Source organism: Coptis chinensis, chromosome 5 (genome assembly GCF_015680905.1).
Source record: "Coptis chinensis isolate HL-2020 chromosome 5, ASM1568090v1, whole genome shotgun sequence".
Lineage (NCBI taxonomy): Eukaryota > Viridiplantae > Streptophyta > Magnoliopsida > Ranunculales > Ranunculaceae > Coptis > Coptis chinensis.
In genome coordinates this window covers 85180885-85202254 of record NC_141460.1, presented here as the reverse complement: position 1 = coordinate 85202254, position 21370 = coordinate 85180885, and the positions used below count along the sequence as shown (strand labels likewise).

The 21370-nt window shown below is 37.0% G+C and overlaps 2 protein-coding genes and 1 pseudogene across 17 annotated transcripts; 2 read left to right on the top strand and 1 right to left on the bottom strand.

Annotated features, from left to right (window-relative positions):
* The first annotated feature begins 6 nt into the window (after window positions 1-6).
* On the top strand, window positions 7-6196 carry LOC147499554 (glucose and ribitol dehydrogenase-like; annotated as a pseudogene). The gene is made up of 2 exons (XR_015195932.1): window positions 7-1699; window positions 1925-6196. The product of XR_015195932.1 is annotated as a glucose and ribitol dehydrogenase-like (transcript).
* On the bottom strand, window positions 5990-8867 carry MK (mevalonate kinase). The gene is made up of 5 exons (XM_086561326.1): window positions 8611-8867; window positions 8289-8535; window positions 7941-8194; window positions 6865-7278; window positions 5990-6334 (listed from the first exon to the last, which is right to left on the bottom strand). The coding sequence occupies exons 1-5, from the start codon at window positions 8831-8833 to the stop codon at window positions 6216-6218; spliced, it is 1257 nt and encodes a 418-aa protein (XP_086417452.1). The 5' UTR covers window positions 8834-8867; the 3' UTR covers window positions 5990-6215.
* A 6105-nt stretch (window positions 8868-14972) lies between these two features.
* Window positions 14973-20194, top strand: LOC147499552 (receptor-like protein 42). 15 transcript variants are annotated; one of them, XM_086561323.1, is made up of 10 exons: window positions 14973-15220; window positions 15314-15396; window positions 15487-15540; window positions 15653-15854; window positions 16567-16669; window positions 16762-16880; window positions 17634-17694; window positions 17772-17829; window positions 18014-18546; window positions 18719-20194. In XM_086561323.1, the coding sequence occupies exons 2-5, from the start codon at window positions 15382-15384 to the stop codon at window positions 16587-16589; spliced, it is 294 nt and encodes a 97-aa protein (XP_086417449.1). In that variant the 5' UTR covers window positions 14973-15220; window positions 15314-15381; the 3' UTR covers window positions 16590-16669; window positions 16762-16880; window positions 17634-17694; window positions 17772-17829; window positions 18014-18546; window positions 18719-20194. The 15 variants fall into 15 exon arrangements, 3 of the variants coding, with proteins under 3 accessions (XP_086417449.1, XP_086417451.1, XP_086417450.1); XM_086561325.1 differs by lacking the exon at window positions 15314-15396; XR_015195927.1 differs by having other exon boundaries at window positions 14974-15220; window positions 15314-15854; window positions 18032-18127; window positions 18400-18546.
* The last annotated feature ends 1176 nt before the right edge of the window (window positions 20195-21370 follow it).

Genomic DNA, 21370 nt, shown 5'->3' with positions numbered 1-21370 from the left:
CCGTGTTGGACATTATATTGGTACATGTTACAAACTGCATAGTTATCCCCCCAAGCCTGCTCAAGCCAATTCAGTTGCTACGGACTCCAATTCTCCTGTTTTCTCCACTGAACAATACAACCAACTTCTCAGTTTGCTTGATTCAGGTAATACCACTTCACAAGCAAATCTGACAGGACTAGTTATCGAAGAAGAAGATTGGATTGGGACGTCTAAAATATTTCTTGGGCATTGAGGTGGCTCGTTCCAAAGAAGGATTATTTCTTACACAGCGCAAATGTCTTTTGGACATTCTGTCTAATTGTGGTACCACTGGTGGTCGTATTTCTGAGTTTCCTATGGAACAAAACATCAACCTCCATACCGATAATGGCACGTTACTTCAAGATCCTACTGTCTATTGTCACTTGATTAGACGTCTCTTATATCTCACAGTTACACATCCAAATATCACTTATTCTGTTAATTATCTCAGCCTTTTCATGCAGTCCCCACGGACTCCACATCTAGATGTTGCTCATCGTATACTCCACTACCTTAAAGGTTTGATCAACAAAGGGATTCTCTTATCAGCTAATAGCTCTTTACACATCTCTGGTTTCTGTGACTCTGATTGGGCTGGCTGCCCTGTCACTCGTCGTTCTACTAGTGGTTATTACACCTTTCTTGGTTCTAGCCTTATATCCTGGAAAACAAAGAAACAGAGCATTGTATCTTGTTCTTCTGCTGAAGCCGAATATCGTTCCATGGCTACCCTTGCGTGTGAACTTCAATGGTTGAAGTATCTTCTGCATGACTTAGGCATCTCTCATCCTTCTCCGATGGACATATTCTGCGACAATCAGGCCGCCCTCCATCTCTCTCAAAATCTAGTTTTTCATGAACGAACGAAACACATCGAATTGGACTGTCATTTCATACGCGACAAGATACATGCCAAGTTACTATCACCTACGTTCGTTCCATCCTCAGATCAGGTGGCTAACGCCTTCACTAAACCTCTCGGCAAGGACACTTTTTTTAGATTAATTCGCAAGTTAGGAGTTCTTGATATTCACTCTCCAACTTGAGGGGCAGTATTAGAAGTTGATTCACAAGTCAAAGTGCAGAGCGCGCCCGCACTATCTTCAAGCACTTTCTCGAGCGCGCCCGCGCCTCGAGTCCTGTTTGCTATATTCGCACCGCTTGTATTTGTACCGATCTTAGATCTTTGTTATTTTAGTTTCTATTTTAAGAACTTGTAATCTCTATAGAAATCAATCAAGTAAATATTCTCTCAAATCAATCTCTCTCTCTCTAATTTATCACCAACATGACACATTTGCAGATTTAGGTGATACGTGTGGATAGCTAGGACGGACTTCTCTTATATTACGAGCGGAGATTCACTTCATCATAAAGACTGATAGATTTTTTTCTTGTGCTGCACTACTTCCTTCTTCAAATGTGTTACTTAAATCTACTTCACTTTGTTCTAGTCGGAACAATTTTTTCAAATGCCACCGGAAACCTGAAATTCTTGCAGCTGGGAAATCATTTATTGTATCTCAACCACAGAGAAGATTTGATTTCAAGAGAATGGCATCAGGTGGTGAACAATTTCCACCACAAAAGCAAGAGAAGCAACCAGGGAAAGAATATGTCATGAACCCAATCTCACAAGCCACTAACCCTAACTACAGGCCATCCAACAAGTTTTGTGTATTCTCTCTAGACTCTAGACATACATAATGCATTGTACAAATAATTTTAAATGTATTTTAGCTAAACATGCTTGTAATGATAGTGGACATAGATCTCATGTATGGATGTAACTTCAAGTGCAAATATGTAGTAGAACATATACATACCATGTGATTTAAACTTCCAGTGCATGCATATATATTAAGGAAAATTAATAATAAGCAATATTGCTGTTGTACAGGGAAAGGTATAGTAGCATTAGTGGCAGGAGGTGACTCTGGAATAGGTAGGGGAGTGTGCTTTTACTTCGCACTTGAAGGTGCAACTGTGGCCTTCACCAATACATGTGCATGGTTGTGAAGATAAAGATGCACAAGATACTCTCATAATGCTTAAGCAAGCAAAAGTTAGTGATGCAAAGGACCCGACAACAATACCTATGGATCTCAGTTATGACGAGAACTGCAAGAAGGTTGTTGATATGGTTGCGAGTGCTTTTGGACGCATTGATGTGCTAGTGAACAATGCTGCAGAGCAATATAAGGCACCATCTATCGAGGATATCGATGAGACTAGACTTGAAAGAGTGTTTAGGACCAACACTCTCTCTCATTTTTTCATGGTCAGGCATGCTCTGAAGCACATGGGAGAGGGAAGCTCTATTATCAACACTACATCAGTTAATGCCTACAAGAGGCACCCAACATTACTAGATTACACTTCAACAAAAGGCGCAATTGTAGCCTTCACAAGGAGGTAAAGGAATACGCATCAATGGTGTAGCCCCCGGTCCAGTCTGGACTCCACTTATACCAGCCTCATTCGGTGAAGACCTCAAGATTCCGATCATATGTGCCGATGGGAAGGATGGCCCAACCCCATGAAATTGCACCATCATATGTCTTCCTTGCTTCTAATGTGGATTCTTCTTATTTCACTGGCCAAGTCCTCCATCCCAATGGTAAGTTCATGATTAGATTGGTTTTGATGCGTGTTTTTCATATTTTGTTCCCAGATGGTTGTTCACATTGCTGTTTTGATTTGCAGGTGCTACCATAGTCAATGCTTAAGATCTTGATGTACTTGAGATTTTGGTGTTCTTCTGTCTACTTTTTTGTTACGGGATCCTAGAGGTCCACAAAGCCCAATGGGTTAGGGGCATTAAAGAGGTCCACCAAGCCCAACAAGCCGGTGGCACCGTAGAGAATCATGGAACGAGAGGCAGAGGATAAAGGAAGTAGGCGGTGTAGTGTGTGGTAGAAAAAAGGCCACGTGGTCGAAGGAAGAGAGAGAGATGGGCGAGAAGATCAATGGCTAGAAAGGCCGCAGTGGGAAGTGTATAAAAGGAAAAGTGAGGAAGAAGAGAGAGGAGGAAAAAGGACTAACGAAATAGGTCACAACATTTTTTGTGGAGTTAGTCAGTATTTCGTAGTAATAAGTGGTAATTGGTACGTTACGAGCAAGTGGTGGTGTTTGATTATGTATATATGGAAAAGAGAGTAAGTCAGTAAGTAGTAAGGGTGTGAAAGGTTTGTATTAGACAATAGGCCGGCATGTAACCCGGGTCAGTTATAATCAATCGAATAATGATTTACAAGGGCAAATTCAGGATCGGAACAGAGTTTCAAAAGGTTTTACTCTTCCACCAAATCCACCCAAGGAACGATTTATTTTATGTATTTTGTTTTATTTCTCATTTCTTTAAATTGACTATTTAACTCGAAACCTTGAGACCAACCTAAAAAACATGTAGTGCGGATTTTTTTTTTCCGATAATATGTAGTGTGGATTTCTATCAACGAGTCCACATAATGCAAAATGTTCAGCGTGGATTTCCATCATCCGGTCCATAGAATGCAAAATGTTCAGTGTGGCTGACATCGGAATTCGGAAGAGGCGTTTGAATTATCATGAACTCTTCCACTCAAAATCATGTGGGAGACCATTGTCACCACTCATGGCAACTCTATTTTTCTTTAGAGTGGAATTGTAAATCAATTATTATTCTTTATATGGAGTGAAATAACAATATGTGGGATGGTTCGAGCTGAACTGGAGCTAGGAATGCCAATTCAGTACGACTAAACAAGAAGCGGGTAAAGTGAACGCAATCAAGGAATACTTGCAATTGCACACCCAATGCAATTTGCACACCCAGAAGTTCCAGAAGTTGTGAAACAGTGAATATCACTATATGGATACTTAGGAATAATTTATTATCGTTCATTACAAGGGAATGTCGAGGCTCATGGGGACTATTAGAGGCGACCGGGAGTAACATAAGCTAGCCTGTTTCTCGATCCAATACTCCCAAAAATTACTTTGTTTGGCAATTTTTTGGTCGGTAACCTATCTTATCTCTTCGTTTCCGCTGTTCTTTCCCTGTTTAGGACTTGAATAGGATATAGATTCAAGAAATATTCTTCAATTTCTCATTTCTATGGCTAATTCATCAAGTAATCTGGCTAGTAGCTCGTACTTCCACTCACACTTCTTGGAGTTCTCTTTTCCAAGGATCTAGTGCAGCAACAACTCTTACAACTCTCAAAAGCTTTACACCGATTCTCTTTGATGGTGTTGTTTTGGTCCCAAATGACTTGGTAGACCAAGGAATCCAACAATGGGATGATTATCTCGTAGGCTACTTTCTTGATAAGCGATTGTCTTTCCCTTTTGTTAAAGACTTTTTTACCAAAACATGGAAGCTAAAGACTAGCTTTGAGATAACAACAGATAAAGAGCTTTTTTACATAAGCTTTACTAGTAATGAGGATCGGCAAATGGTACTGGAAACTGGACTAGTCTTTATTGCAGGAAGGATTTTTGTGCTAAAATCATGGAGTGTGAATATTGAAGCACAGAGAAGTAAGCTCACAACAGCTCCAATGTGGGTGAAACTAAATTATCTTCCGAAAGAACTATGGACATTAGATGACCTATCATATGTTGCCAATTTAGTCGGAGGACCTATGTTCATGGATGATGCTACTGCAAAAAGAAAACGACTTTCATTTGCAAGAGTTTGTGTAGAGATCTCTGTGAATCACAAATATAAACTTACAGTTCGTCTCAAAGTGAAAGGGAAAGATGTGGTGGTCGGGGTGGAATATACATGGAAGCCTCTCTCATGTACGAAGTGCAATAAGTTTGGGCATTCTACGGCAAGATGTGGCATTAGAAGTACAAGGAGATGGACTCCTCAAGAAGGGGAAAGGGATGAAACTAGTGGCACTGCAAATCTTGGAGTGCCCAATCCAGTAACAAATGAGACACCGATTACTGACATAGTTCCTTATGTGAATAGGGAACATATTGAGGTACAAGTTGAGCAGCATGAGAATGAGCCACTGTTTTTGAACTCTAGTGAAGCCTATTTAAAGGATGAGTCACATGCTAACATGCGCACAATTGAAGGAGTGGCAATTACAAAAGAGAGTTATCGACATAAAGTTTTACCGACAAGCCAACTGCCGAATAGTAGAGAATGAGATATGTATGAAGGGTTAGTTGTTAGATATGATGAGGACATAGAGGATGATCTCTCAGAGAATGAAACCGAGTTCTTTGGAGATAAAGTAGGCCCAACACTTGTTTTGCCTAAGAGCTCATCAAGGCATGTAACGTTTTTTGAGGATCAAAATCAATGGACTACTGTGAAGCCAAAAAGAAGCAAAAGGATTCAAGAATGTGCATCAGGAGAAATAGAGTCTATGCTTGCAATGATGAAGAAGGTAAAGTCGCTAACGAAAAACAAAAAGATGAGACGTCTTGAGGACTACACCAAAGAGTATTGGGATGGTACCTTGGGACTCACTAGTTATGTGTGTTGCACTTGCGAAGGATTCTTTTGCAGCTACGAGAAAGCGCAGAATCATCTTAGGAAGGATCATCATAAGATTGTTAAGGAAATCATGACTAGGAAATAGGACTACTATCTCTACTTTTTAGCTTCGAATGTAGCATGGTCAGTGTACTGTCTTAAGTATGTTAGGCTTGAAGCCTATAGTTATTATTGTGTCTTTGTGTACTTCTTTTTAATGACCTAACTCTTAGGGAGGATTTGTAAGGTTTAACCTTTTGCAATATAACAGGTGGGGGTCTACCTTAACCCCATCTTAATTTTTCAAAAAAAAAAGTAATCCTAGAAGATTAGTTTGCCCATAAGAAAACTAGTATAAATGCGTGTGATAGATATAAAAAAAACGTTAACAACATAGCAGATTGTCCCTATATTGATATAAATAACACACATAAGAAAATAAGTAACAAATAACACAACCAAGATTTGTTTCAAACACCAGTGACAGACTATGAACCTTGATTTAAAAAATCAGCATTAGCAAATTCTGAAGGTCATACATGCAACAAATTGAGTATACATTCAGCATGAAGACAATACAACATTGAAATGATCACATACGATGAATGAAAATCAGTCAAAGCATAAATATTTTGCAAAAACTTGAGAAAGTGGCCAACGTCATTGTAGTCAGGATTGAATCTTACTTTGATCTAGTGATGCAGTGGAAATGTCAGCTGGAACCATCAAAGCATATCTCGACACCCTTTCCGCCAATCTCTGCTATTAAGCACTGGAAGCCGCTCGATTCAAGCTCGGCAATGACCTTGTCAACAACTGTTTTAGCTAACACTGATACATGTGGTCAAGGAATCCATTGGCGAAGAAAGCAATAATAAGACAATCAGGAAATACAGAAAATGAACGGCAAGATATAATCCTTCAATGTACTGAAATATGGTAGACTTCTATCGATTGCCCTTTCATAAATTACCGCAGATTTAGATAAACTATACTTCCGTGTTTTTTTTCTCTTTAAAGTAGAATTAGAAAACCCTCATGCCACCCTCTAAAAAAAGGAACATTTGTTCCCCACCCCATCTTCTGTTTAAAGAAAAATGTAAGATGGCACATATAACAAAAAATGTGCAGAAACGCCATATAAGGCGTTTCGTCACTTAGAACCTTCTTGTAAAGTAAACAAATCAGAGCACTGTGATTGAATGGAAACATTAAACACATTGTATCCAGTTCACAGAGCATATTAAATATGGCAGAACAAGCATACAAATAACCAATATTACTTACTACTAGCAAAAATGGGAAAAGTAACTTTTCAAGTAAATCAGAAGATGGTATAAACCAAATAAGAAGTTGGATACATGCTGGTAACAATGTCAATACACAGCCTCCGCCACCTGCTCCAGTTAGCTTGGAAGCTAACCTATATTTCAAAGTTGTGCGAAGCACACTTTCTATAGAAGCATGGCTTACACCCATGCATTGGAGAAGACCTTGGTTCATCTCAATCAACTCTTCAAGCTTCCCTTCCTTCTCAACTAAGGAGAGGTCATCAGATGCAGGTGACTGGATAATGGAAGAAAACTCCTTGCTGATAGAATCAACTGCTGTAAATACATGAGCCATAGCATCTGGATGCCTTAAGGCCCTTTCTGAAACACCGGCCACCAATGCCTTTGTGTTTCTCCCAACTTTGGTATTAGTAATAAGCATCTTGAGTGGCATACTAGATTTCATGAGAGTCAATTTGCCCGACTTGAACAGGATTATATTGCCTGTTACATTAACCGAAATTCAAATGAACTCCCCATAAAACAACCTTTTTGCAAAATTGAAAAGAATAGAAAAAATCATTTGACAAACTAGAAAATTGAAAAAAAATACATTCCAAAGTTATGAGGAAATATACAAAGATATTGCTAATGCAACTTTTTGAAGAAAATCTACAAAACAAAGACTACCACAAGGCAAGACTAGGAGATAAGGCCCAATAAGTTTTTCCATAGATGTTTATACAATTGGTGGCGATTAATAAATGTCCATTTTGAATAGTTATTGTTAATGAATATCCTTATACTACTACAAATAGGACTAGTATTATAGAGGTATAACTTGAAAAATAAGAACGAATGCCTTGAACAAAGATACAGATAAAGAGATCGATGTAACTAACTAACGATGTTCCCAGTATGAGCATTTCCAAAAGGTTGGAAAGTGGTCAGAAATTTTGAAGAGAGTGGAACTCTGTTTAACATCAAGATACATCCAATAAATATTTGAGTACTAAAAGAAAAACATCCAATAAATATTCGAGACAGATGAATGAGTGCATAGAGAACACAAAAAGCACCACATGTGTCTGAGGAATACTGATTCACAAAAGTATGAAAAATGAAGTCATAAAGTCATCCATGGCCTAACACTTAGTGTAACATACCAAATGTGCTTACAGTGTTGTCGATTCCAGATGGCTTGCCATGAATTATCTTTTCACCTTCAAAAGCCCACTTGTTCACTAACTCAAGCTCACTCTCCCCAAAAGAGAACCAACCTTGGTGCCCTAAATCCAAATTTACAGCATCTGACGATGCAAGCAAGGAAGCCGACATTGAGACACAAAATGATGCAGATGAACCCAACCCCGACCCTAAAGGAAGAGTAGAAGTGACAACTACTGTAGCAGGCTTGCAACTGAGATAGAATAAAAAGAATAGAAGACGAAACTAAATTAATACAACAAAGTATGAATTTAAATGTTAAATAACATATATATTAAGAGACACACCCGTGGATTGAGGTATATAACCAGATAAAAGCAGTAATGCCAGCTGCAAGACCGATTTTAGCCTCTGGAATATTTTGTTCCTCAACTAGATTGGTAATCGCTATGATAGATTCTGGCGGGCATGATCTTGGCGTGGACGAACGAGGACTGCCTGATTCAGGGAGTACCTCTTTGATTCTTTCGATTGGCCATGAAAACTCGAATCCCATATTCTTGAGATGAAATTTTAGTAACCCATCATTACTCTCTACATAATTAATTAAGGATAGCCATTGTCAGAAAGAATAGTATTTCAAACTTGTTCTAAGCATTAGAAAAATACCATTGGAAAAACGGAGAGAAACTTGGGTATATAGATTAATGGAAGCTGCAACAGCTGTGGACCCATGAACGACCGCATGTTCACCGGATAGTATGATTTTTCCGGGTGCACGAGCAGTTACCTCCATTTTTTTGTCTCTGTCTGTTTTTTCTGTTAATTTCTCCAAACAAGACAAAGAAGACAATCTTCTTGGGCTTTCAATATGGATAAGGCCCACCCACATGTGACATGATTTGCATAGCCGACCTTTTAAATCAATCTTTATATATCTTACTAACCAATTAGTCCGCCTGCGGCCGAACCTGCTACATTCATAGTTCACAATGAACAATTTTTACTTTTATCATTCTATTAATGGGATGCTAGAACCCTTAATACACCCGAATGTAATAAAAGTAGACATGAATCAGATATGTACTTTCATAGAAAGAAAACCCAAACAAACTATACTAACAAAGAAGAAATAAAATTAAGGACATAGAGGCACACCTTCAAACACTTGTAGAAGTTGAAGATGTTGGTTCTTTTTCTTCCCAAGATCCAAGCCATTTTATTTTTAACACGACATTGTAATAAATTTCAGAAGCTCTTGCAAAAGGTCATTCTGTAAGGGGGAACCAAGGAAGAAATTTCTGAGTGAATCTAAGTGAATAACGAAAAAAGTAGAAACCTCCTTTGGTTGTTGTTGCATCCTCGACAATACAATTATGCAACACAACTAACATGTGAACTAAGCTAAACATTTTTCTGCATTTAGGCTCATCGACATATTTTTGAAATATAAAACTCGGTTCTTGAAACTTTCTTTTAAATTGAATAAATTCATGTTATCCCCCCTATTCTTCATTATTAGTAATGCTGTTTACTGGTCCAAAAAAACTCAATTGGGAAACAATTGGGTTGTGAACAAAATGTTATTCTAAATCTCATTTCAGGTTTGACATCTCCTAGATTACTTAATGAATAATTTTCAAAAAATGGAGTTTGCTCAAACCCAATTGGAATGGGAAACATTGAGCGGGATTTAGTTGTACCAAATCCAAAGCATTTGTAGAGAATGAATACCAAATGAGGGTGGTCTTACTATCATGTTTTGCTCTTGAACTTCCTGTGTGCCTTATTGCCTTCAAGTCCACAGGATCAACTCCTTTTTGAGAGCAAATTTAGATAGGTACTTGAAAATAATGAAATACAAATGTAAGAAGAAGTATACCAATGCAAGTGATATTCACTGAAAGATAAAACAATGAGCTCGCAAAACTTGTTTAGGTCCTTCTCAGGGGAAGCCTTCACTGCATCAATCCATGAAACAAACAGAAAAATTCATGTACATTAGTAACAATATATGCATTACCAATTTACCATTTGCTATTTATTTTGTATAATAATTCCACTACAAATAAAGCTAAATGCGACCCGGTGAATGTTGCTTCTTCCATGACATCCATAACCCAAAAGGGTGAACTTTCAATGTATTAAATTTTAACAAAAGAGATCACATAACCTCAATCCATTTTTTCACCTTATCAATTGCAAAGAGAAAGTATCATAAAGCATAGACAAAACACCGTCCAAAAGTAAATATATATTTTGTATCAGTGGAGTTTTATTTTGTAAAATCCAATCGCCCTAGAATGACTCTAATTCAAGTGAGTGATTATAACATACAATACTCTAGTTGAATTCTTTTTCATTTCATCATTCGCGTCTAGCTCACCATATACAAACTTTCAATGCAACTCAGATTTGGAGGTTTAATATAAGCTTCCATAAGGCATTAGGTTACCCTTTGTATGTTCATACCTAATTTTTTTCGTATTGTGATAATTGTCCATGCAATAAACCTTGTGTGTAAAACCGGCCTTCGTGGGATTTTTGGTCTTGATTGTTGTGCGCCATTAGTATGCAGCCGAAAGATCAACACGTATCGCGCTATAATTTTGAATGAATATGTTGAGGTGAACAAAACTTCAAAGGTGGCTCCTTAGGCTATGAAAGCATGTGTTTTTACGTGGTATTGTATTTGTTGGTGCTCAAGAACTTTCTGTTGGGTCCTCATTCCTCAAAGCATAGCTGGGAACCTTTACATTGTTGACTACATGCTTTGTCTATATTTCATTTGTGTGCTTAGCTGGTGCATGTATTCCACTCATCCCTTGTAGCTTGATGTTGGCAGGTTTATAGGGTGCTCAACACTTCTTTGTTCTTACAGGACTCTGGATCTACATCCCACCTTACAGGCTCGTGTTTATAGGGCAACAATTGCTTAGAGATAACTGGTTTGTGTTTTTGTGACATGCACTTAGGTAAATATCTTTGTTTGTAGAATGTTTATGCCGCATCTATTGAGCTAGTCTGTAATCTTGTAATGTGTTTTGTGAGACTGCTTCTATTGAGACGCTCCCAGTTGGCTTTCTTTGTTACATAGTAGGTAAGCTTGTGAATACTTGGTGTTCAGGTTTCAAGGACAGCCAGACTCTTGTATATACTCGTAATGTTGAACTGTACGTGTCACCACACTCGGGTTGCAACATCCAATATTTAGAAAACCTGCTTCCAGCACAATTACTACCATTGATAGTTCACAATTACTACCATTAGAAAACCTGCTACATTGATAGTTCACAATTAACTGTTTTTACTCTGTACAGTAACTACGCTTTGACATATTTAGATATAAAATCTGGTACACATGACAACATATGACCAATTAGCCAAAACATTCTCACATTAAAACCGACATAAAGATCATAACATAATGAGTGGCCATTAACTAAGAAAGAAGGGGGATCACGACCAACTAATATCCTTATTTTCACTCTACTTGGTACAAAAATTCAAATCTTATGAGCATTCGAGTCATTTTTCGCACATTATACAGAGAGATTTCTGATCCCCTCTTGTCAGCAAAGTCTTCATCCTCATTATCTAAAGGATCATTCTAACCGTACCATAGCCGTTGCCACTTATTGCACCACCACTAAAAAAATTATCATTGCCACCTTCAACATCTTCAGGCTCATTATCTAAAAGATTATTTTGACCATACCATAGCCGCTGCCACTTGCACCACCACTAAAAAAGTTATCTAATAAATGGTTGTGGCCGATAATTAGGCCATCCACCAAATAGACCAGTATAGCTCATTGATTTGGGGGCTTTTGCACCATCCACAACTATCCTTTTCTCATCAATGTCATGCTTGCAGATGATCGATTTTCAATTTTTCATTAGATTTCTCTTAATTGGCTATCTTCTACAGTAATTTTAAGTAAAAGCGGGAAAGGAGACAAAGAAGTTCTTAAATACATACAGGACCGAAACCTGGGAAGAACCTTCAACCAACCATAGTTGCCGATGGAGCTCGTAAGAGAATAGCAATAAGCAGACTGTTGAGAAAATAATTAAATGTGATTATTATTTTAATTTCGGATCCATTAACATACTTACCAAAATTACTGGTATAATCATTGATTGATATTTTCCCATTTCTAATGTTATTCTTTTCTCAAGACAGCTTACATTTGGTAGATTCATAAACTTCAGCACATGGATATGCTTTTGACAGAGATGAACACTTCCCAAATGACGTTTCCTCAATGACTTGTATAGTAGATACTGCAGAAACATCATCAGTTATATTTATCAAATTATTTTTCTAGATACAAATGGAAAGATGACTGAGAAGAAGAGTAAAGACTCAAGCCCGGAAATAATGTGGGAACCCCATATTTGCACACACACACACACACACACACATGGAAAGAAATTGAAAAGGTAATAATTCCCAAAAAAATTGAGTATACCATAGAGCACAATTTGCAAGATTTTGCATACAATTTCAAGGTACCAAAGAATCAGTAGAAGATATTTCAACTTTTTCAACATTGGATAATTTCTAAATATTATGACGAATTTCAGTTAAACACTACGTCTTTTCAAACGGAGAAATATTACCCAAATCCGAGGTTTAGTTACACTGGTAAAAGATCAATACATGAAAAGGGATCAAGGTATTCCAACTTTTGGTATGTCTTAATAAATTTATTAATAGAATTGGCATTACGTACTCCCAAATGGTTTTGATTGCTCGAGAAAATGGGTTTTCACCCAAGAATCTAGAGTTGATTAAATGGACTCTGAAGTTGCAATTAGACAAAAAGAAAATGGAAAATCAAGAAGTAAAAAATAAACCGAAACAATTAAATAAGCATGATCATAAATAACCTGCTTGCGATTCATAGCAGTGCTAGAGTCGGTGGTACGGTTCATAGAGAAAGCGTTTGTTGATGAACGAAAGTGGGGAGAGAGGGAAAGGTTTTTACTGCTCTGTTTCCACAATTAAGTCTCCCAACACTTAGTAGTTTAATTTTGACATCACTCTATCATTATTAGTTTAATTTGGGAAGAAGAGAAGAATAAGAGAGAGGGTTTGAAGAGATGGATCTGGAACATATTTGGGATAACAGAACACTGATTTTCAATTTCAATGTATTGGAATATTTGTATGACTTGTCCAATTACAGGGCAAAAGACTACTGGAGGGAGCAGTCTCTTATACCTAGAGTGCTTGGAAATAACCTTTGGAAACAAGCAAGGTGGAGGGGTCACATTAACTTGTTTCTCTCGGCTCCCATTGGCTCCACGTTTGAAGCGAAATGGAATCCTACGATTATCATTAAGCAAACGCCACAATCTTAACGGTATAAGAAAAAAATATGTGTCATGTACGAGAGATTTTAACCATGAACTGCTATTAGGATAGCAATGCACTTGAGACATGAAATTCACCAAACACGGGAATCTTAGTATTGGAGCGGTGCTTGAGAGGTAGCAATCTGAAGGCCGAGTTTCCTTCTCTGTCTGTTTCATTTACATCAATGTTGGTACCGAGAATAAGCTGTACAACTTCTTCACCGCACACCTTAAACAATAGTTCAAACTGTTACTATCTCATCCAGACATTCACATTGCTCCTCATAACTTTGCCTTCAAAATGCCATGTTTGATTTGTCTTCTCATCCTTAGTACCATTATTTTATGCTCCTTTGCTTAATTATTAAAATTCAGATAATACCTTAGGCCATTTTTCACTTCAGATGAATAAGTTAGGTGTCCCTCATCTCATGTCATTTACCACTTCTAAATTCCCAGATTAATTGTTAAATGAATAGGATAATCTTTGTTTCTGACAATCTAACATTAAGGTAATTGTCAAAATGACTTTTAATAATTACAATCTTCCTATGTATATTTATATTTTACGAAAGCAAAGAAGAATAAGCGGTGAGGTGACTCGATTGGTCGCCTTTGCAAGAATGAAGCATCGAATAAGCCAACAACTCAATCTCAATGAGCATAGAATTTCTTTTTATGAGTTCTACTCATCAATCCAAGCCTCCTTCTTGACACTTTAAATGAACCCTCTTTTGACCAAGACACAACACTTCTCGTATAGCACATTCATAGATGGTTGTCATGTCTTTCGAAAGCCAATCCTCCATCGGCATCAAAACCATAATCAAAGATGTCACCTTCTCTCGGTACCACCATAAGCAGAGCCGCTAAAGAGACAACTTCTCCTTCCATTGAGCTCAGTGCGCACTTACGCTATATCATATGTGTTCTCAACCAACAGTCTTACGACACTCAAATCCTACAAAAAGCAAAAAATCAACAGTTTTGTATAACTTAAAACTTATTATATGAGGGAACCAACTCTTAATAATCAACCAAACAGTGATTAAAATATGGTATGAACGCAATTCCTAACTCAACAAGGAAGATTGAACCAATAGTCAAAAAGGTATTTAGTGGAAAGATTTTGGTTCATTTTCGAATACAAGTGAATTGGAAGAAGAGAAGAATAAGAGAGAGGGTTTGAAGAGATGATTTTTTTTTGGAGAGTTGGAAGTGTTTTGTAGAATTGAAAAAAGAGTATAGAAAGAGGTTTTTATCTATTTTGGGTTACGAACAATTAAAATCAAAGAAAAAATGGTAGAATTTTTTTTATGAAAAATCGATGTGTGGAGTTTGAGGAAAAAAAGGGGCTACTTGGGTGGGTTTGGGAGCATTTTCCACTACTCAGTATTAATGGTCTTTGATATCTTATAAATTAGGGGTAAATCTAGGGTGCGCAGGAGAGAGAAAGTGAGGGTAAATCTGGGCCACTCACACACAGAGGTGAGGGTGTATTTCAACAAATAAGTACTGATCTAAATGCCCATACATCTCGCGCACTGAAGACATGCTTATAAATTAGTCCCCGTATTCTACAATTTAAACCAATCTTTTAAATCAAAAGGGTACCGAAAGTTTCACACATAAAATTTTTAAAAACTTATGTACAAGGGTAAATTTGTTAGTCAACAAAAAATGAATAAAAACACGGGAAATTCTGCTTTCACAAAAGACACCGTTTCGACCCCATTTTCCATCGTAATTCTCTCCCAAAAATGTTAGAATCTCCTTGACCAATCACCCCTCTTTCAGATCTTTCTATCTCCGGCTTTCACAAATTTCTCCATCTTCATGATCATATCCTCTCTCCCTCATTTTTTTCCTACGAATTGTTACCAACGTTTAATACTCTGGAACCACAATGGATGAGGTTAGTTTGATGATTTATTTTTTCTTAAAGTTTCTTAATCAAATTCTAATTCACTGAATTCCTAATTTGTTATTCTTTGTTTCCAATTTGTAGGCAATCCTTCTTCATAAACATGTTCGCTCCTCTCTATTGTACATTTGAAGAATTTACTGTCATAACATATGAGGAAAAAAATTGTTCGTCTTCTCCATTCCTGACATTTGGGAAGTTCTGTCTAAGAATTTACTACCCAAATCCCTGACATTAATTCTTTTTCTAACTTGTAGAAGTTGGAGGTTCTTGATCTCAGCTATAACATGTTATCTGGATCAGTTTCACAGGTGCTCGGTGGTCTGACATCTATCTTGTCGCTTAATATATCAAACAATTTCTTTACTGGCTTATCCGAATCTTGATGTACTTAATATAAGTGACGCCTCAAATGCGCTTCAGATTCTGGATTTATCTATGAATCATTTCTCTGGAGGGCTCATTGCAGAAGGTTTAACCAATTGCAGTACGACTCTTCGACAGCTGCATGTCCATTCCAATTTGCTTTCTGCCCATCTTCCAAACGCATTATATTTGATGTCATCTTTGGAGCAGCTATCTATTTCTTTCAACAATTTTTCTGGACAGTTGAGCAAGAGACTAAGTAAGCTTTTTCAGACTTAAAACTTTAGTTGTTTATGGAAATAGATTTTCTGGCCCTCTTCCAGATGTGTTTGGAAATCTCAGAGAACTAGAGCAGTTCAGTGCACACTCCAATAATTTCTCAGGCCTTTTACCTTCTTCTCTATCGTTTTGTCCAACGCTGAACAATTCTCTTACAGGGAATATCAGTCCCAATTTTACAAGAATGCCCAATCTAACTTCACTAATCATTTCTCGGGACCCCTTCCTGCTACTCTATTGAGTTGTAGGAAGTTGAAAACCTTTAGCCTTGCTAAGAATAATTTCCATGCGGAGATCCCTTACGATTTTGCAAATCCCGCATCTCATTTCTCTCTTTGTCAAACAGTGTAGGGTGTACTTCAGCAATGCCATAGTCTAACTACTCTTATTCTCACAAGGAATTTCCATAGAGAAGAAATTCCACAAAATATTACTGGGTTTAAAAACTTGATGATCCTTGTTGTTGGCAATTGTGCACTCCGTGGCCAAATTCCTATGTGGTTAATGAATACCACAAGGTTACAGGTTATTGATTTACAGGTTACAAGAATCGCTGTGGTTACTGAATTCCTATAGGGCGTTGTTGCTGTATATATGCCCAAGTAGACATTATGTTGCATAGCTTTGGAAAATAATGCTTTAAGCTTTGTTTGCATTTCTCTTCTAGACTTTAATTCTAACTCTTTGTATAGGACCTTCCCATTCAACTCAGTAATTTTGAAACCATGCACGCCCGTTTCACATATAGCGACCGGCTGACTCACTATTTGTGAGACTTCATCTCTACGGTGCTTGGTGAGTAGCTACTAGATATAGACAACTCAATCCTTCTTTTATGAATTTTTCAGGGATGATCTTGATGTTTTATTATTGTTTGTTTGTTAAAGGATGTGTTGATGAGGGAAATAATTGTCAACCTTATGGTATATTCTAAACCTATTGTAAAGCGGAAGAAGAGGGAGAATGGGTACAACCCTGAAAGGAATTGAACAAGCACAAATAGGAGGTATGTAAAAATGAATTCTACACTGATGGTTTAGAAATTGTTTAATTAATGGGATGAAAATTTTATTGCAATATATGGTATTGCCTCGAATGTTCCAAATTGAAGTTTTGGTTTTTGACGTTTTTAGTGACTGGATTGTTCTTTTTGAATGATGAATTATGTCCAAATTCCAAATGTTTTTTTTCCAACTATTCCAAGTTCCGCATTAGCTTACTGTTCACTAACAGTATAGGCATTGCATGGTTAATATAGTAGGCACTAGACAGGGCTACATAATATGTTTTTGCACCCTTAATCCCTTTCAGAAACAAATTATGGTTCATTTTCTTTCTTCCTTCATTTTTTTGGGACCAACTTGGCCTTGATTCTGATAATGGCCACAAGTGAGCGGGGAAGGGGGCTACTAACAGAGGACAGTGACTGAGTTTCTACCATGAAGCTTCAGTACACTAACAGACCAGGGAGTGGTCTAATTCAAAGACATCAACTGTTTAGACATACATCACTTTGTTGATAAAAATGTCTCACATATATTCCACGAGAAGAGAGAAGGGTAGAATTTAGGAGTTTTGAAGAAAACGAATTCGTTTCTTAATTCTGGGTTTTGAAGAGAACTAATTCTTTAATTGAATCCAAACAAGTTCATAGATGAATTTACTGAAACTCTTCAATTCCTTTCTTTCCTTCTTTATTATCTTCATCTATTTGATATTTTTTGTTTCACGATCGTTATCGTTGTTGTTTGATGATTAGAATGACATGTGACTACGAAGGTGACGATGATCAACGATGACATGTGACTACTAGCAACTAGGTATGCATCCTCTTCTTCAAACCAAATAGTGCAACATATTTCCTGAAATTAATTGCGACCTATTTCAAAAATGGCAGTGTGCTTTTAATATGGAGCACTGTGATTGCTCAACAACTGAGGAACAGACTTACAGAGGTAACTCTATCAAACTTAATGGTTATCTAGGGTATACTCAGACTACAAATGATTTGCTTAATTTAGTATATACTCCAACTTTTTATCCCTTTAAATAATGGTGGTTTCCTTAGTTCCATAGAATTTGTGTTCATTCTTTTTTGTTCAGCATTGTCAATTTTATCATTTGATATTTCTGTTTCAGTATTTGTTCTGAATCCAGATTGCTTCAAGCAACAAAGGTCTATGTTACAAGGGAGGAGGCCAAGAAGTCAAGTTTCCTTTGAAAAAATATCCTTGGGCATAAACTCAACAAAAGGCAGGGTAATTGTGTGTGCGATCAGTTTTTTAGGAAAAGGACCACACCAAGTTTGCCACGTTCTAATAACTCGGCACTTGCAATTTCTGTAGATTCTCATACCGTTGTTTATAAGGATGGTACATCTACGACGACCACAACTCCGTTAAACAGTGCACAACATTTGTGTCTAGATTTTAACAAGGAGCCAAATATTACCTTTATGTTCATAGTCGATTTCTTTTCTTTTTTCTAATATTCCCTGAAAATAGTTTCGTTAACATAAATAATAGGAAGAATGACGGAACATGCTCGATAGCAACTCTTCAGGAAAGAAAAGAAATTTTATTGGATATGAATGAATGAATCCATCACATCCAGGAGGTTTAACCTTGCATTTTCTTGCAAGTAGCAACGAGCTTTCGGAAAAATGGCACAAAGTAAGTTTCATTACAGTGCTTTTAGATAATGGATCGTATGTTTGTTTTGTTTTTGTTCATGATCATATGAATGTTTCATAGTTCCATGTTTATGTTCCATTGATTCGACTTAAGTGTGTTTATGATGCAACTCTCATGCACTTATGGTTCTCTTCTCTTTGCAATGGGGCAGAAAGATGCATATGTGGGAGATGAAGCCCAGTCTAAAAGAGGTATTCTTATGTTGAAATATCCAATTGAGCATGGGATTGTTACCAACTGGGCTGATATGGAGAAGATATTGCATTAGAAAATTCCATTCTGCATCTTATTACTTCATGTCTCTTTGGCTTTTCTGTGGGCCTATTTTCTACACAAAAATGAATCCCGAGTGTGTAGGATTCATGTCTCTATGCTTTTTGTTTTGATCTTTAAAGCAATTAGCTTGGTGTTGGAAATTGTGAATGAACATAATATCTCTCTCACTGGCTGCTCTCAATGTTCGTCATCCTCCTATTGCTTAGCTGCTACGCTGTTTCTGAGTACAACACCTCCAGTCACAATGATGGTTCTCATCTTAGTTGGTTGGTCTCACATGAAACCCTACCTTAAGATATGGGATGTCCTTCTGCTAATCTTAGTTATGGCTTGCCAAATTCAGATAACTTACACTGATTTGGTTACGGACAATGTTATCAAATTTGGCCCCTGTTACGGATGCTCGTTGCTTAAACAGTTATTTTACTCTACTTTCTCTTTTTCGGTTGTGTCCTTTGTTGATAGTACCTGGAAGTTGCTTTTCCTTCTGGCTCGATGATGCAGTCGTAGGCTCCTTTTTTGCCCCATATGTTCACTTTCCTGAGCATATATCTACATTTGGATTATGAAGTATCTGTTTGGATCATCCAATAGATCCTAATGGTTTTGTCAGGGGTTACATGTTTGGATTCAGCCCTTAACCTGCTTTGAATCAGTAAACGTGATTTGGAAAAATTACATAAAACATCACTTCTTCTGTATATGGATTTATATACTTTCACGCGAGTCAGCATAAAGCTTCTTTCACGATCTACAACAATGGTATTCTGTAAATTTGTTCCACTACAGGTTAATGGAGAGGCTCTATTGAAAGTGATGCCAATCTGTGGTATTCATGTCGGTTTCTCATACATGATACAATTGATAACATACTGATGAAGAGACTCAGATTAAGTAGCATTTTACTAAGAGAAAAAGGTAAAGAGCGAATCAGAATACGTTGAAATCAGTACATTGGTAATTGAAGCCAATCAGATATGGAATATTGAATTGGGACTGGGTTCTTACTGAGCAGAATTAACATCAAGCAACCACCGTACAACATGCTGTCGGTTGCAGAAAGGCGACTAGAGGAAGTTCATATATTTTGTTTGGAATATGGATGTAGTTGCAATCGTTAAAAACCGCGAAGGAATGTTGACGACAGCTGAATGACTTGGTACATCTGTGTACTGGGTTTCTTTTATGGAGATGGTATGCCCTTGCTACTTTTATTTTCCGTCTAGAATCAAGCGTCTGTCGAATTTGCTTTTATATTTAGTAATGTGTATCTTTATATTTAAAATTACTTTATGCTTATGCTGTCAGAAAAACTGTGAGTTCAAATAAACTGTTGATGATTTCCTATCTATATTTCTATTTTGCTGTCAAATCCCACTTAGTTTGTAGTTGGAGATAATTGTCAGTGGACATAAATATATGTTTGTTTACAATTTCGGAAAGGGTGAAAGAGAACATTGTGGTATTTGTTTGGTAATCCAGATATAATATCTTCCTCTGTCAGAGCATCTTAAGCAGTGCCTGAGAAACCCCAAAGTGTATACATTTGTTTCCCCAGCTGCCCCTTTAAAAGGCATATTGTTCTCAATATATTAGTCACTGAATGGATAAAAATCATTTCAAAAGAGTCTATCTGACATATTGATCTTTTCTATGATCTCAAATAACAATGTAAACACGAATTGAAGAAGCCTCAGAGGAATCTACCACAACCACTACAAAGACACAATTATGCATTATGCATAAGCATTCTTGAATCAGGCAGGAAAGTTTTAGATTTGACTGCTATTCTTTATTTTTCTCCTTTTTTTTTTTATTACATAATGCTAATTCATTAATTGATCAACAGTTTTCAATCGTAACTTGGTTCCTTCTTATATTTCTTCTTTTTATAAGCCGCAATAATAACCATCAGTGATTAGTATTGAAATGCAAGGAAATAAGGAAAATGGCAGCGTCACTGACAACTAATACTGGAAAATAATAGTGATCTTTCGAAAGCTCGGGCTTACTCTATCACGGATAAAAAGATTCGCTCACTCTCACAAAAGGTAGTTGGTAACAGCCTGCTTCCTGCATAATATTGCTTTGTGGAGTGCAGTCAAACCATCCTGTAAAGGAAATTGGTTTATCAACCGCAAAACTCAAAACCAAAGCTAATGATGTAATGCAATGAGTCAATGACCAACAGAATCTTGGAGTTCTACAGATGAATTTTACTAAATAGTGGTCTACAAAACAAAACATTATCATCAAGTGATAAGAAAATATACCTTATCAGCTGCATTTATATCAATAGCGTGTTTTAGCAATGCATCCACAAGATCGATAGAACTCTCCTGATGCAGCTAGAGTGTGTAGAGGTAGCCATTTTCCCTGAAACACAAAAATAAAACTATGCATTATAGTTATCAATGTTATTTACCACACTACCAATAGGAAACTCAGATCCTTGAAGAAGAGAAGCAAGGCCACAGTTCTCCAAAAAACCAGTACCAGAAGAGTTACAAATGCAGCCTTACTAACA